This window comes from Berghia stephanieae, chromosome 2, assembly GCF_034508935.2.
Source record: "Berghia stephanieae isolate SIO BIC M18660-M18661 chromosome 2, UCSD_Bste_1.3, whole genome shotgun sequence".
NCBI lineage: Eukaryota > Metazoa > Mollusca > Gastropoda > Nudibranchia > Aeolidiidae > Berghia > Berghia stephanieae.
Genome location: NC_088361.1, coordinates 11,360,018 through 11,375,017, shown reverse-complemented (window position 1 = coordinate 11,375,017; position 15,000 = coordinate 11,360,018). Strand labels below are relative to the sequence as shown.

The window sequence follows — 15,000 nt, the reverse complement described above, 5'->3', positions numbered from 1 at the left end:
CCCACAAAGAATTTGGTTATCAGACCTGCAAACAAGTGCACGTCGTCTCTGACAAAAAAATAGAAATTCTGCAAAGAGTGACTTTGTGTTTAAAATTGACCTTAAATATAGATAGAAAACGATATGGCAATGATTTAACTAGGATTATCCTACTATCCTGATTTTTGTAGCAAGCTTGGGACAGAGTTTCTAAAATTAAAGTCAAATCATGAGTTTGTATATTTTGTACTTATCAGAATTAAGACACCCGGTGCTCGACCAAGTTTTCCCACATATCAGTTGGTAGAGCACTCGCTTCACATGCAAAGGGAATGGATCAATCCCGAGTGAAGTCGAGATGGTTTTCTATCTACACACCAATGATGAGGTAGCTAATTCTAGAAAGATTTGGCGGAACGGACTTTGCGATAGATAAGCGTCCTGTCCAAATGGTAGCGAACAATTGCTATTGCCGGTAAAGCGTTATAGAATCTGGCTACATGGGCCCAATGGTTCTGAAGGACTACTAAGGAGCAAGGCTCGACAAAATCCATGGCGGTGGATAACGGATGTAATATAAGAAGTGTAGAAGTTGACCAGTTCAATTAATTTATCATGATTATATAAAGACCTTAGTCTTTGAGGAGGGGGGGGGGTGGCTCTTTAGATTTTTAAAGGGAACAATTTTTGAATTTTTTCCTCTTGTTCTGGAACAGGGACCAGCTTTTACACTTTCTCTCATTAGTGATCAAAGTGTTTCTAACCTCTTTGGTCACCAACAGGTGAGTTTTAAGATCTGGAATTTTCTCAATACTTAAATTGTGTTTCATCGACAAATCGTATATAATAGAATCTGCCACTTCACAAATGATTTGTCTGCTTTGCATTCCCACACAGGAAGTAGATTGTTGTGACAAATCTTCCGGTCCTGTATTCTCTCGGGGTAGTTCCTGTGATATTTTTGAGTAACCTAATGAGTGACGGTAAACAATCCCATCTTCATTTATTCCATTTATTTTCTGCAAAGGACAGTTTTCATTTTCCCATTTTTCAGGAAGGAGAGCTTGTTCCGTATCATTGAATTCTAGGTCAAGGGGCATTTCGTCTGAATTTCCCGTAAAAGTTGTAGAACTGACGGCCCCATCGGGGTTAGAGGAATAACCACGCATGTCCGTTGCTCCCAGCTCAAGAAACATACTTTCAGTTTTCGCCTTTGATTTGACTTTCATCTTACTTCTTTGGGATTTAGAACAAGAGAAATTTCTTATTTTTATCGAATAGTTTTTTCCTGTTGAACTGTTATGGGACTTTTCAAAGCTTGCCTGGGCTTTACGACGATTATTGTATCGATACCATGCCCTCCTGATTTCTGTATGAACCTGGAAATAATGAAGTGAAAGAAATTTAAGTACCCACCAACACTCATATATATATATATATATATATATATATATATATATATATATATATATATATATATATATATATATGAGTGTTGGTGGGTACTTGTAGGTACATTTGTCTCGGCGAAAAAAGCATAGAAACAATTGTCTCGGGGAAAACAATGTGAGTGACTTTGTTTATATATATAGTATGCGTTTGGCTAAGAAGCTCAACACATTGCCATCCGGAGGTATAATGGACCAACACACAAAACTATGTTAACCTTAAAGTTTATAGTCTGGTTAATACATTTTAGTGAGAATTAATCATAAACGCGGATGGCAAAAAGCAATAACAAAGACCTGAGTGACGTCATCTTCATACTATCTATATACCCGAAGTAGAGGATTTCAAATCGGGTCATTATTCTGTGGAAGACTTGATGTGTTCTTATGACCGGTAATTTTTTAATGTAAAGTGTGTGCGGGAGGGGGGGGGGGGGGGGGGGTGACAGCTCAAGATTATTCGGATACGGTCGCCTTGCGTAACGGGTGATCTCTGTAGAAAGAAATGTAACGACAATTTTCTGTACTATTTGAGGGCTATTATTTGTTTTCTCTTTTGCCATATTTGCCAATTAGAACTGTAATAGATTAACTTTAAAGCACAAAAGAATTAATCAAAACCTATGCTATTTCTTACCTTCGAATCGCCATTCATTTTTCGTGTCGGCTTTTGTTGGATTGTTTTTTAAAATTCTTGAACGCCAATTAGGATTTTCCAATATTGGGGAGAGAATAAAATGAAATTTACATAATCTTTATCATTCTCCCTTCTTCCTCCAACTCATTATGACCTAAAATTGTGGCAAAATTGTGAAATGTATACAAGATTGAAAGGGAAAAGATTTAACTCAATCAATCCTAGATATATTTTCTACTTTTCAATATTGGAAAAAGTTTATTAAAAATTAGCATTTACATAGATAGTTTTATTTAACTATCATTAATTAACATATAAAAAAAACTAAAAACATCAGCTTTGATACTACGCCTATAATTTGTCTCATAAAAATGTAATAAATAGGCATGAGGTAAAAGAAACCCGGGCAAACTACGGATATAGTCGGTGTTAGGGTTGAATGGGTTTAGGGTGGAAAAGAATGAATTATTTTGGGCTACTCACTTCCTCATTAAGGAAACAAAATAAAAAGGCCAGCAGAAAACCTTGAAATGAATTGTACGTCATCTCCAAATACATGTATGCCAGGTTGAAGTCTTCCTCTGTAAAATTGGAGGGCACAGCCACGTAAAACACGATGTACATCACGCCAAACAACGGAATCAACACCAAAATGAATTTGGCCAGTTTCCTGTTCAAATAAAATAAAATAAGTAATAAAATTAAAAGATTAGATCATTTTAACCAGTATACATATAGGAGTATGAAATTGACGTTACTAGGGTCTTTATTATTATATTGTTTTTGGCCAGCGATTTTAATCAGTAATTATCAATAAATTGCATTTATCAGACTATAAAAACCTTTAAGGTTGCACATAGTTATGTGGTGTTGGTATGTTATATCCGGCTGGCGGATGTTGTGAGCTTTTAAACTAAACGTTTATAGTCCGATAATGCAATTTAGGGAGAACCACTAATAAAATGAGAGACCGAATGATACATTTTAGAGGAAATATTCTTCAATACCTCAAAATGGGGAAAATGGAGTTTATGAGTTTTGAAAAATCACTCCTCTTAGATTGATTAAAACCAGTTTCCGTTTATGGATTATTTTTTCATGATGTGAAAGTCTTAAGCATGTTTTGTATATGATCTGTTATTGTAGCTTGGATGTTTGTATTGGAAAGGCGCCTGGAGCTGTTTGTAGATGGGATAGGCGCTGTATAAATTATTATTATTATTATCATTATTATTATTATTATTATTATTATTATTATTATTATTATTATTATTATTATTATTATTATTATTATTATGATTATTATTATCATTATTATTATTATTTATTATTATTATGCCCGGATGAAACGGACTCTTAAACGTGAATTTAGAATTAGAAAAATAAGAAATACGATCTTTGGGTCTTTTGCAATGTTAAGAACGTTATTTATTCACCACGGGCAAAACTTGGGAGAACAATTGGAAACATGAAAAAGTGGGGGGCTTGGCTGAGACCAGATTGTGTGTACATGTGGATGCCAAGAAGACAGAATATCATGACGGGCCCAGCTGCACTAATCGCAAGAGTCTGCTCCCCAGATGCTGTGGAGAGGGTTCGGTTGGAGCGCCAAGCTGATTGATGATGACCACCAGAAATAACCCCAAGTGTCATATTTTTGTGGTTATGCATTCAATTTCCAGCAGCTAACTCATCCCGTCATTATACCGCTTTGAGACGGTGGGTCACATATGTCTATGTTATTCATAAAGGGGGTCCCGATAGCTGCGATGGAAGAGCACTCGATTCACACGCAAAGGGATCAAGATCGATCCCGGATGCAGTTAATAATTTTATCTGACCCGCCACACCCCGCTACCCCGCCCCCCCCCCCCCCCCTCCCCACCTTTCCACCCCCTCCCCAATTAGCAGTGAATGAGTAACTGCATCTGTTAAACTCGTTGGAACGTAATTTGCGATAGACTAGCGTCCTATCCATAGAATAGCAGGCAATTGCTTTGTCTTTCCACGCTTTAGAAATCGGGATAAAATTGCGGCTTCATGGACCCATGGCTCTGAAGGACAAATTACTTTCACCAAAATATCGTTTTAATTCAATGGTATTAAAGGTCATAATCATGGACCTCGCGAATCCGTTAATTGCTCTTTATACCTACTCACTACTCACCGATATTTTGAATTCCCATTGGCTCCGATCTGAGTAGTTTGTCTTAACTTCAAGAATAGCTTCCGGAATATGTTCAGAAACATTAAAAAGTTGATCTGGGGAGACAATGCATGATACGCTTTTAGTTAATTTTCCAGATAAGTTGTACAGACATTCATTGATTTGTTGGAATGGTAAAATATGACCCTGTCATGATCTTGATCCAGTCATTCTTGTGAGTAGTGAACACAATTCACTTTTAGTCTTATCGCCGGGTGAGCATTATTTCACTCTCAGTGATTATGTCTTCAAGGGTCTTATATTTCTCCTCTTTCTCCCCCTCCCCAATCGATTATTTAAATCAATCTATCTATCCATCCATCCATCCATCCATCCATCCATCCATCTATCTATCATCTATCTATCCATCTATCTATATATTTATCTATCTATCTATCTATCCATCCATCCATCCATCCATCCATCCATCTATCTATCCATCTATTTATCTATCTATCTATCTATCTATCTATCTATCTATCTATCTATCTATTTATCTATCTATCTACCTATCTATCTTTCTATCTATCTATTTATCTATCTATCTACCTATCTATCTTTTTATCTATCTATCTATATATCTATCTATCTATCTATCTATCTATCTATCTATCTATCTATCTATCAACCTATCTATCTTTCTATCGATCTATTTATCTATCTATCTACCTATCTATCTATCTATCTATAGATCGATCGATCTATCTACCTATCTATCTATCTCCCTTCCTCCTTCGTCATCACACAGTAACCAATCAATGCTAAACGCCTTTTTATTTCTAATAAGCCCCCCTTCTTCTTCTTCTTCTTCTTCTTCTTCTTCTTCTTCTTCTTCTTCTTCTTCTCTTCTTCTTCTTCTCTCTTCTTCTTCTTTCTTCTTCTTTTCTTCTTCTTCTTCTTCTTCTTCTTTTCTTCTTCTTCTTCTTCTTCTTCTTTTCTTCTTCTTCTTCTTCTTCTTCTCTTCTTTTCTTCTTCTTCTTCTCTTTTTCTTCTTTTCTTCTTCTTCTTCTTCTTCTTTCTTCTTCTTCTTCTTCTTCTTCTTCTTCTTCTTCTCTTCTTCTTCTTCTTCTTTCTTCTTCTTTTCTTCCTTCTTCTTCTTCTTCTTCTTCTTCTTCTTCTTCTCTCTTCTCTTCCTTCTTCTTCTTCTTCTTCTTCTTCTTCTTCTTCTTCTTCTTTCTTCTTCTTCTTCTTCTTCTTCTTCTTCTTCTTCTTCTTCTTCTTCTTCTTCTTCTTCTTCTTCTTCTTCTTCTTCTTCTTCTTCTTCTTCTTCTTCTTCTTCTTCTTCTTCTCTTCTTCTTCTTCTTCTTCTTCTTCTTCTTTCTTCTTCTTCTTCTCTTCTTCTTCTTTCTTCTTCTTCTTCTTCTTCTTCTTCTTTCTTCTTCTTCTTCTTCTTCTTCTTCTTCCTTCTTCTTCTTCTTCTTCTTCTTCTTCTTCTTCTTCTTCTTCTTCTTCTTCTTCTTCTTCTTCTTCTTCTTCTTCTTCTTCTTCTTCTTCTCTTCTTCTTCTTCTTCTTCTTCTTCTTCTTCTTCTTCTTCTTCTTCTTCTTCTTTCTTCTTCTCTTCTTCTTCTTCTCTTCTTCTTCTTCTTCTTCTTCTTCTTCTTCTTCTTCTTCTTCTTCTTCTTCTTCTTCTTTCTTCTTCTCTTCTTCTTCTCTCTTCTTCTTCTTCTTCTTCTTCTTCTTCTTCTTCTTCTTCTCTTCTTCTTCTTCTTCTTCTTCTTCTTCTTCTTCTTCTTCTTCTTCTTCTTCTTCTTCTTTTCTTCTTCTTCTTCTTCTTCTTCTTCTTCTTCTTCTTTCTTCTTCTTCTTCTTCTTCTTCTTCTTCTCTTCTTCTTCTTTCTTCTTTTCTTCTTCTTCTTCTTTCTTCTTCTTCTCTTCTTCTTCTTCTTCTTCTTCTTTCTTCTTCTTCTTCTTCTTCTTCTTCTTCTTCTTCTTCTTCTTCTTCTTCTTCTTCTTCTTCTTCTTCTTCTTTCTTCTTCTTCTTCTTCTTCTTCTTCTTCTTCTTCTTCTTCTTCTTCTTCTTCTTCTTCTCTTCTTCTTCTTCTTCTTCTTCTTCTTCTTCTTCTTCTTCTTCTTCTTCTTCTTCTTCTTCTTCTTCTTTCTTTTCTTCTTCTTCTTCTTCTTCTTCTTCTCTCTTCTTCTTCTTTCTTCTTCTTCTTCTTCTTCTTCTTCTTCTTCTTCTTCTTCTTTCTTCTTCTTTCTTTTCTTCTTCTTTCTTTCTTCTTCTTCTTCCTTCTTCTCTTCTTCTTCTTTCTTCTTCTTCTTCTTCTCTTCTTCTTCTTCTTCTTCTTCTTCTTCTTCTTCTTCTTCTTCTTCTTCTTCTTCTTCTCTTTTCTTCTTCTTCTTCTTCTTCTTCCTTCTTCTTTCTTCTTCTTCTTCTTCTTTCTTCTTCTCTTCTTCTTCTTTCTTCTTCTTCTCTTCTTCTTCTTCTTCTTCTTCTTCTTCTTTTTTCTTCTTCTTTAAGATTTCCAGTTACTCACCCCGACGACTGAAATGCCAGAACCTCTGATTATCCAGTAATACTTTGGACTGTGTTGTATATTCCAGCAACTGTTGAATATAAATAAGCAGTTACACTGGCTGACTTACGTAACTTGTAATGAGGGGCTTGATGGAAACAACTAGTATTCTGCCGTTGTTTTTAAAAACTCAGTATATGCGATGTTAACCAAATAGAACATACTGTGTTTTTGTTAAACAGACGGCAGAATGTATGTTCATCAATATTCATGTGCAACAACGACGCATATAAAACAATCCAAAATACAGGATGACCCTAATTTCAAAGACTTATTATTCTAAAACCGTTATAGATATTTGCATTTGGTTTCCGCCATCTTCTAAGAAAAAGCCACACAATAGGATTGAAAAAGTCTGATGTTTTATGCGCCTAGAGCGTTATTGTATAGAGGATTGGGCGCAATATAAATAAATTTCATTATTATTATCATGTCACATCCGCCCAGCAACGAGCAGCTTGGTTCTAAAAGCAAAGAAAATAGGTACACTTTAGTATTCATGCTGGCTAGAACTTTTTCACATGTCATGTAGTCTAATCAGAATGTCTAAAAGTCAAAATATGATCAGCCAGATTTATAGTGATTTTCTTCTCTGGATTCACCTTTATGCTCATCGAAGATGCGTCCGCCATTGTTCCGATAGCTTAGAACCAGTTGCTAAGTTACTATACGTCCTTACGAGGGAAGTGACGTCACGACTATTGAAGCCTATTATGCCCATAAGTCTTCAACTCATATTGAATCACCAATTAAAAAAAAAAAATCAACTTGAACCTAGAAGACATCATTTTTCTCTCCGTCTATTTTGGAATGGCAAAAATGCGACACAAATCAATATCGTAACTCTACGAATTTTTCGTAGAATTAGACAGGTCTGTCATAGAGTCTATCTACGTCTTTCCATCTATCAAGCGCTGCAAGAATACGGTAGGACTTTCGGATTTTCAGCTTCTATTCTCTAGAGCAAATCGCTTTTTTCTCCTTCAGATGTATGCATAGGCTCCGAATTTTTCTTCTTAGTGCGGCTATGTGGTCTTGTGGTCTGACACTCGCTTCCGGATCGGAAGGTGCTGGGTTCGAGCCTCGCTCGGTGCATAGTTGAGGCCTTGGAAAAGGCCCTTTACTCACATTCTCTCACCTTACTCATGTGTAAAATGAGTACCTGACCGTTAACAGCGTTGTCTCGGCCCGAAAGCATTGTATTATCGCCTAACATGCGTCATGTTCCGTCCTACATGTTAAGTGCAGCTGTTGGCCAGGGCCAATTGTAAAGCAATTTGAGCACGTTTAAAGATATCGCGCTGTATAAAAGCTCAATTTTTTTTCTCTTGACTTTCATTTCATCTCTTTAAATATAAAACACTTAACTGATGGACTTTGGAGAAAAACGTTTTTAAAATTTTGTACAGAACACTCGTCCTTAAATTATCAATTATTAAATGAACTTCATCTTAGAAATTGGAAGAAAAAATCCTCTCAAACCTGGGACCCCGCAAGGCTCGAGAGTTTTTGCCAAGATGAGGGTCATATCTTCTTCTTCTTCTTCTTCTTCTTCTTCTTCTTCTTCTTCTTCTTCTTCTTCGTTCCTCTGATGGACATCTATGGCTGCAGTCCGATATCTGCTATGAAGTCTGTGGTCCGCTTTAGGTCCTCAGCCTCACCATAGAGCTTTGTGTTGAGTGTTGTAGAGGTGACCCAGTGGTTCGAACGTTGCAGGGTCATTTAAATCGATCGATTTTTGAGAGACACGTTTCCTGGTCAAGTGTTTAAACACTTATCTTTCCAGAGTACGACAGTTAAATTGTAAATCGATTATTTTAGTGTATGAATAATCATAAAATTAACTCAGTTGCTTTCATCAGCCTAAAGGGACAGCGTGGCTCAGCGGTACGGCCTTTGCTTATACCCGAAAGGTACCGAGTTCGATTACCCGACCCTGCTCTTTGCGGCCTTGAGCAAGTCACCTCGCCCTAGCTAAATTTGCATTGCGGCTGACTCCTAGGATTTTCCAGTCTTCCCTTGGAATTGACCCTAAAGACAATTTTCCCATAAGTGATGATGCATAAAGGGAATTTTATTTATTTATTTATTTATTTATTTATTTATTTATTTATTTATTTATTTATTTATTTATTTATTTATTTATTTATTTTAATAGATAATATTTAAGTTTTTTAAAAATATTTAATCAATAGATAATATAATAATTTATCATCTAAATTCACTCACAAAGTATTTTCATAAAGCGCCTTCACAATCACCCACGGTACAATGAAGATCAATGGTAAAGCTGAAATGAATAATGATCAATGATATTTAAAATCAAAATAATATTGCAGTACATAACAAAGATGTAATTTCCATGGAAAAAAAATATGAAGAGTACGAGGGAAAAACCACAGATGTCCAGTTTTTAAAATTTTCGTGACTGCCCCCTTGATTGAGTGATGTTAGGCGTCTAAATTCCACGGAACAAAAAAACTACAACCATTAAAGATTTATGGTTGTAAATTCTATTTATAAAGGGAAAGTTTATAGTTAATGCCCTGATATCACTCAAAGAGGGCAGTCACAAAAATTTCAAAAATGGACATCTGTGGTTTTTCCCTCGTACTCTTCATATCATCTCAAGAAACTAATACTATAAATTCAACTGTTTCCCTCACAGCTAAGGACTCCGGTCAGGGCCAGGAAGAATCCAAGTGATCTCACTCTAAGACGTATTTATGTATGTATGTATGTATATATGTGTGTATGTATGTATGTATGTATGTATGTATGTATGTATGTATGTATGTATGTATGTATGTATGTATGTATGTATGTATGTATGTATGTATGTATGTATGTATGTATGTATGTATGTATGTGTCATCATCATCATCATCATCATCATCATCATCATCATCATCATCATCATCATCATCATCATCATCTTCATCATCGTCATCATCGTATTCATCATCATTATCATCGTCATCAACACTAAAATCATTATTACCTCTGAGACATTCTGTGGCAGAGTCTGAAACTTCACTGTTCAAATTAATACTCCAGCTCTATACATTGTACATTATTTTAGGAAATGGTATTATGTCAATGAATATGTTACCCTTGTTACATTATCATGTATATTTCCTGAAATAAACAATTTCGATATGTATGTATGTATGTATGTATGTATGTATGTATGTATGTATGTATGTATGTATGTATGTATGTATGTATGTATGTATGTATGTATGTATGTATGTATGTATATATGTATGTATGTATGTATGTATGTATGTATGTATGTAGGTACGTACGTACGTATGTATGTATGTATGTATGTATGTATGTATGTATGTATGTATGTATGTATGTATGTATGTATGTATGTATGTATGTAGGTACGTACGTATGTATGTATGTATGTATGTATGTATGTATGTATGTATGTATACACGTGCGTACGTGCGTATGTATTTATGTACGTATGTGCTTAAGTATGTTTGCATGTATGTGTGTATGTTTTCTCTCAAACAGACTATACACGTCACAAGTCACACAAAGACTTGTGTGTTGTTTATATGTTAAGTTCAACGAGTTTCGGGCAGAATTTGTGAGTATTTCATTGAACCGTAGACCATCATTTTTTTTTTAACAAAACAAAACTTACTCCATCCAAGAACAATATAGGGTCGAACTCCCCTCCTCTCCGTGGTCAGAGGCCAGTATACAAGCATGCTCAGGTAAAGCGCCTCGGCGAATATCCACATGTTGCAAGCATGAACTGTATACGTGAAGATTGTGAAGAGTAGCTTGCATTCCCAGTGCTGGTGAACGAGAAATGACGTAGAAATTTTATAAAACATATCTCCCGTTGTACCTAAATATTTCAAAATGATGATAATGATCAACTGCCAGTGACTGGGACCTTAACCCTCTCCTTACCACCCATTGGGAAATCGTAACATTCGTTACGATGCAATTGTCACTTTTCTCATCCAGATTGAATTTTCTTTTTGCTATAGCTATAAAAACTTGACATTCTGTATTAGAGCCCATATTGTCGAACAGCATTATTTATAGAATGTACTTGTTGCTTTTCTGTTTGAGTTAGAAATGTCTGTTTTTGTGTTGGGTGGGTGTGAAGATTTGGGGAAAATTCTGAAAATGGCTGGTAAGGAGAGGGTTAACTCTCTCCTTACCATATATTTTCAGAATTTATCCGGGACTTCACACTCGCCCGACACAAAAATAGATTTTTCAAACAGAAAAGAAACGTTCTATGCTATATTTTGTTTCGAAAAATGAGCTCTGCAACACAGTGTCCAGTTTTTATAGCTATAGCTATAACAAAATGAAATCAGAAGAACATTGTTGTTTCCTATGTGTGGTAAGGAGAGGGTTAAGATTGTTGATGCAAAACCATCACTTAACACTATGCCTAAGAGTTTGATATCACTTTTTTAGTAGTGGTGGATAGCTCTGACAATAGCGTTACCCTCTCCCCGACCAGGCGGAGTTGTCGTGCTTCGGGCCTCCATCGCCGCGAAGGGTTTGTAAATGATTACTCTCTATTGTATTATATGGCACTTTTCTACACACTTCATTTTTTGTTGTTATCAACATTAGTGCCTGCTCCACTCACTTTGCTGAAACAATGTTTTTGGTTGTTGCCTATTGAGGCAATAAATGAATTATGAAGGGTATTCATCATTGCAAATCAATGGAAATGCTTTGTCACAGTGTTCATTCTACACGTAGTGATAAACAAAAATGAATTTAACAACTTGGAATAAGAAAAATATACAAAACACAGAACGTGTCAGGCTCAAAACCTTTCTGCTGTCAATAACAAACAATTATACCATAATCTCATTTAATATTATTACAACAATAACAACTATTACAATTAACTATCACCACTACTACTACTATTACTGCTACTACTACTAATAATAATAATAATAATAATAATACACATTTATATAGCGCTCATTCTCGTGTAAAACACAAGCTCTGGGCACTTTACAATATAAATATCAATTTTAAGTGAAAAAATAAAAAAATAAAATAATAACAACAATAACAATTCATAGCCAAATCAAGGATTCATATAGAGTCAAGAAAAACAAATACAGTAAAAATGTGTCTTGAGATTCTTTTTAAAAGTAGGTAAAGACTTGCACTCCCTCAGACCACGTGGTAGTTCATTCCAAATCTTGGGGCCGAAACAAGCAAACGATCTATCACCAAATTTTGTTCTTGATCTTTTTTCCGAAATTTTCGTTTGGTCATTACATGATCTTAAAGTGTAATTTTCAAATTTACACATGACCACGTGATCTGTGAGATATGCCGGTGCTATACCAGCCAAACACTTATAAACAAGACACGCTGCTTTGTAATATGTGCGCTTTTCAATGGGCAACCAGTGGAGAGAGGCCAACAAAGGGGTTGCATGATCAAATTTTTTTTTTGCCAAAAACTAATCTTGCTGCACTGTTTTGCAGTAGTTGCAATTGTTTAATAGAAGCCTGAGGCAAGTTGACAAGCAGCGAGTTACAATAGTCTAGTTTCGAAAAAATGAGGGAAACAACCAATGTTTTACATGTTCCAATTGCAATATACTGACGGATCGAACTGATTTTCTTCAATTGAAAGTATAAAGATTTACAGAGAGCAGAAATGTGAGCTGACATTTTCATTTCTGAATCAAAATAGACACCCAAATTTTTCACAGTCTTTGAAACTTTGATCTTTTCACCCCCAATCAACACCTCAAGACCATCATTCACCTTCAACTGCCCTCTATTTCCCACAATCATCACTTCTGTTTTTGACTCATTCATTTTCAACTTGTTTGCATCCATCCACTCTTTCACATCCGTCACACATTCTTCCACACGTTTCACAATATTTTCGAGATTTTTAGTTTTATCAGTAGCATAAAGTTGCGTATCATCTGCATAGAGATGATAGCGCAGCCCATGACCAGTGATGACATTAGATAATGGAGAAGTATACAAAACAAAAAGAATTGGACCCAAAACAGAGCCTTGAGGAACACCAAAAGACAATGTATGTTGACGAGAAAGTTTATCTAAAATCATAACCTGTTGCTTTCTGCCATCTAAATAAGATTCAAACCACTGCAAGACAGTCCCAGACAAGCCAAAGGTTATATTAAGTCGTTTAATGAGAATACCGTGATCAATAGTATCAAACGCCGCCGAAAGGTCTAACAATGTCAGAAGAGAAACAGAACCTTTATCTAAAACATCAAGCAAATCACTCGCAACACAGCACAGAGCAGTTTCTGTGCTGTGGTAAGAACGATAAGCTGACTGAAAATTTTCCCATAGATTGTTTTCATGGAGATGTTGTGAAAGACGTCTGAGTACAACTTTTTCAAGGATTTTAGAAAGAAATGGCAGATTTGAGACGGGACGGTAGTTACTAAGGTCATTTACATTGAGATTTTGCTTTTTTATGAGAGGCTTTACAATTGCATGTTTATAGATATCTGGGACTTGTCCTGAGATAAGTGACTGATTTATAATATAAGTTATGCAAGGTAACAATTCAGGAAGACATAATTTCAAAATATTAGTTGGTAAAGGATCTAAATCACATGACTTCGAGGAAGATGAAAAAATTATTTTAGAAATTTCTTCTTCAGTTGTTTCTTTAAAACAAGAGAATCCCTGTGAACCCGAAAAAGGGTGGAAATTTATATCTTCATTTTGCACGAGGTCCAAATTGTTCCGAATTTTCGATATTTTTCCCGAAAAGAAATCTGAAAATGCATCCGGCTGCTTTTCTACCGGGATATTAGTGGGTAGACACATGCCCTTTTCTTCCCCTAAAAGTTCCTTTGAAACAGAGAAAAATTCCTTAGTGTCCCTCACTGATGACAGTTTTGTGTTATAATAGTTTCTTTTTGCTCTTTTGCAGGTGGTTTTATACTTATGCTTTTTTGCTATATATATCAGCCGGTCAATCTCAAGGCCCGATTTTCTCCACGATGCCTCTGCATTCCTTTTTTCCCTTTTGGCAGTTTTTTCACTCTGGTTAAACCACGGAGACGGTTTCCTGGAATTTATTATTCTAGTTGTGTTTGGCGCATGCCTGTCGATGACGTTGCGCAGTACCTCGTCTGTTTTCTGTGCTGATGGTATATCCATTCTTCCTAGTTCCTCTGACAGATTGTTTTTGAAGGAACTAATGTCTATTTTTTTGGTATCCCTAGACACTATCTTGACTTTCTTTGCTTTCTCTTTGATGCATTTGAGAGTTGCCAGAATCAGATTGTGGTCTGAAATTTCTTTTTTGATATTTTTAATTGATTCAACAAGCGAGGGTGTGTCAATGATGAACCAGTCCAAGATGTGCCCCAATCTTTGAGTTGGAGAGGTCACTAACTGAGTGAGGCCATGTTCATTCAGCATATTTTTTATAATTTTAACGAGACTATTCTGATCAACATCAAACTGAATATTAAAATCGCCGATATAAATCTTTCGCTTATTTGATGTGTCTTTTGATACAAAATCTAAAAATTCGTCAGCAAAATCATTCTGTCTCAGTTTGTTCTTTTTGCTTGGGGGTGGTCTGTAGATACAAGTGATTAAAAATGAAATTTGAGGGTAGGTCAATGTGGTTTGGACACACTCGAAACTTTTGAACGAAATTGGCCTGTTTTGTATTTTAGACGAAAGAGCGTGTTTGTATATGATGGCGATCCCCCCTCCTGATCGTCCATTTCTTGGGAACGATTCCATCTTGTAGCCGGGAGGTGTCATTTCTTTCATTATAGGTTCATCACCGAACTGACGCAACCATGATTCAGTTATATATAGAATATCGATATCGTGTTGATCTATGACATCGATTATATCGAATGTCTTGTTTCTCGATGACTGTGCGTTAATATGGCCAATACAAATGTTATGATTTCCATGACTTGGTCTTGTGTCATTTGTCAATATTTTTGTTAACGTCTGTGGTGGTCGAGTTGAACGATGACAGTTCACTGGACGTCGCGGGACTGTTGTTTCAATTACATGTTGTTTACGTCGACCACCACGTTTACAGACAATCTTTTGTTGATTGTAATGGTGTTCACGTTTGAGGTCGGAATGTGTGTTTTCAATTTGTAAACAATAAAAGCGCAGGGTGAATAAAAGTCCAACGACAGCCGACAGTAAAAATTGGTTGTGAGAA

At 35.8% G+C, this 15,000-nt stretch overlaps 1 protein-coding gene across 1 annotated transcript in view; it reads right to left on the bottom strand.

Moving 5' to 3' along the window:
• The window catches only part of LOC144963869 (parathyroid hormone/parathyroid hormone-related peptide receptor-like), a 25,769-nt gene that overhangs the window by 173 nt on the left and 10,596 nt on the right, over window positions 1–15,000 (bottom strand). Inside the window, exons 3-8 of the mRNA XM_078897818.1 lie at window positions 10,448–10,604; window positions 9,016–9,076; window positions 6,748–6,817; window positions 4,232–4,326; window positions 2,548–2,734; window positions 1–1,358 (exon numbers count right to left, since the gene is read on the bottom strand). The exon at window positions 1–1,358 is cut by the window's left edge and continues 173 nt beyond it. Coding sequence (XP_078753944.1) covers window positions 651–1,358; window positions 2,548–2,734; window positions 4,232–4,326; window positions 6,748–6,817; window positions 9,016–9,076; window positions 10,448–10,604 — 1,278 coding nt within the window. The 3' untranslated portion in view covers window positions 1–650. The remainder of the gene's footprint in view (window positions 1,359–2,547; window positions 2,735–4,231; window positions 4,327–6,747; window positions 6,818–9,015; window positions 9,077–10,447; window positions 10,605–15,000) is intronic.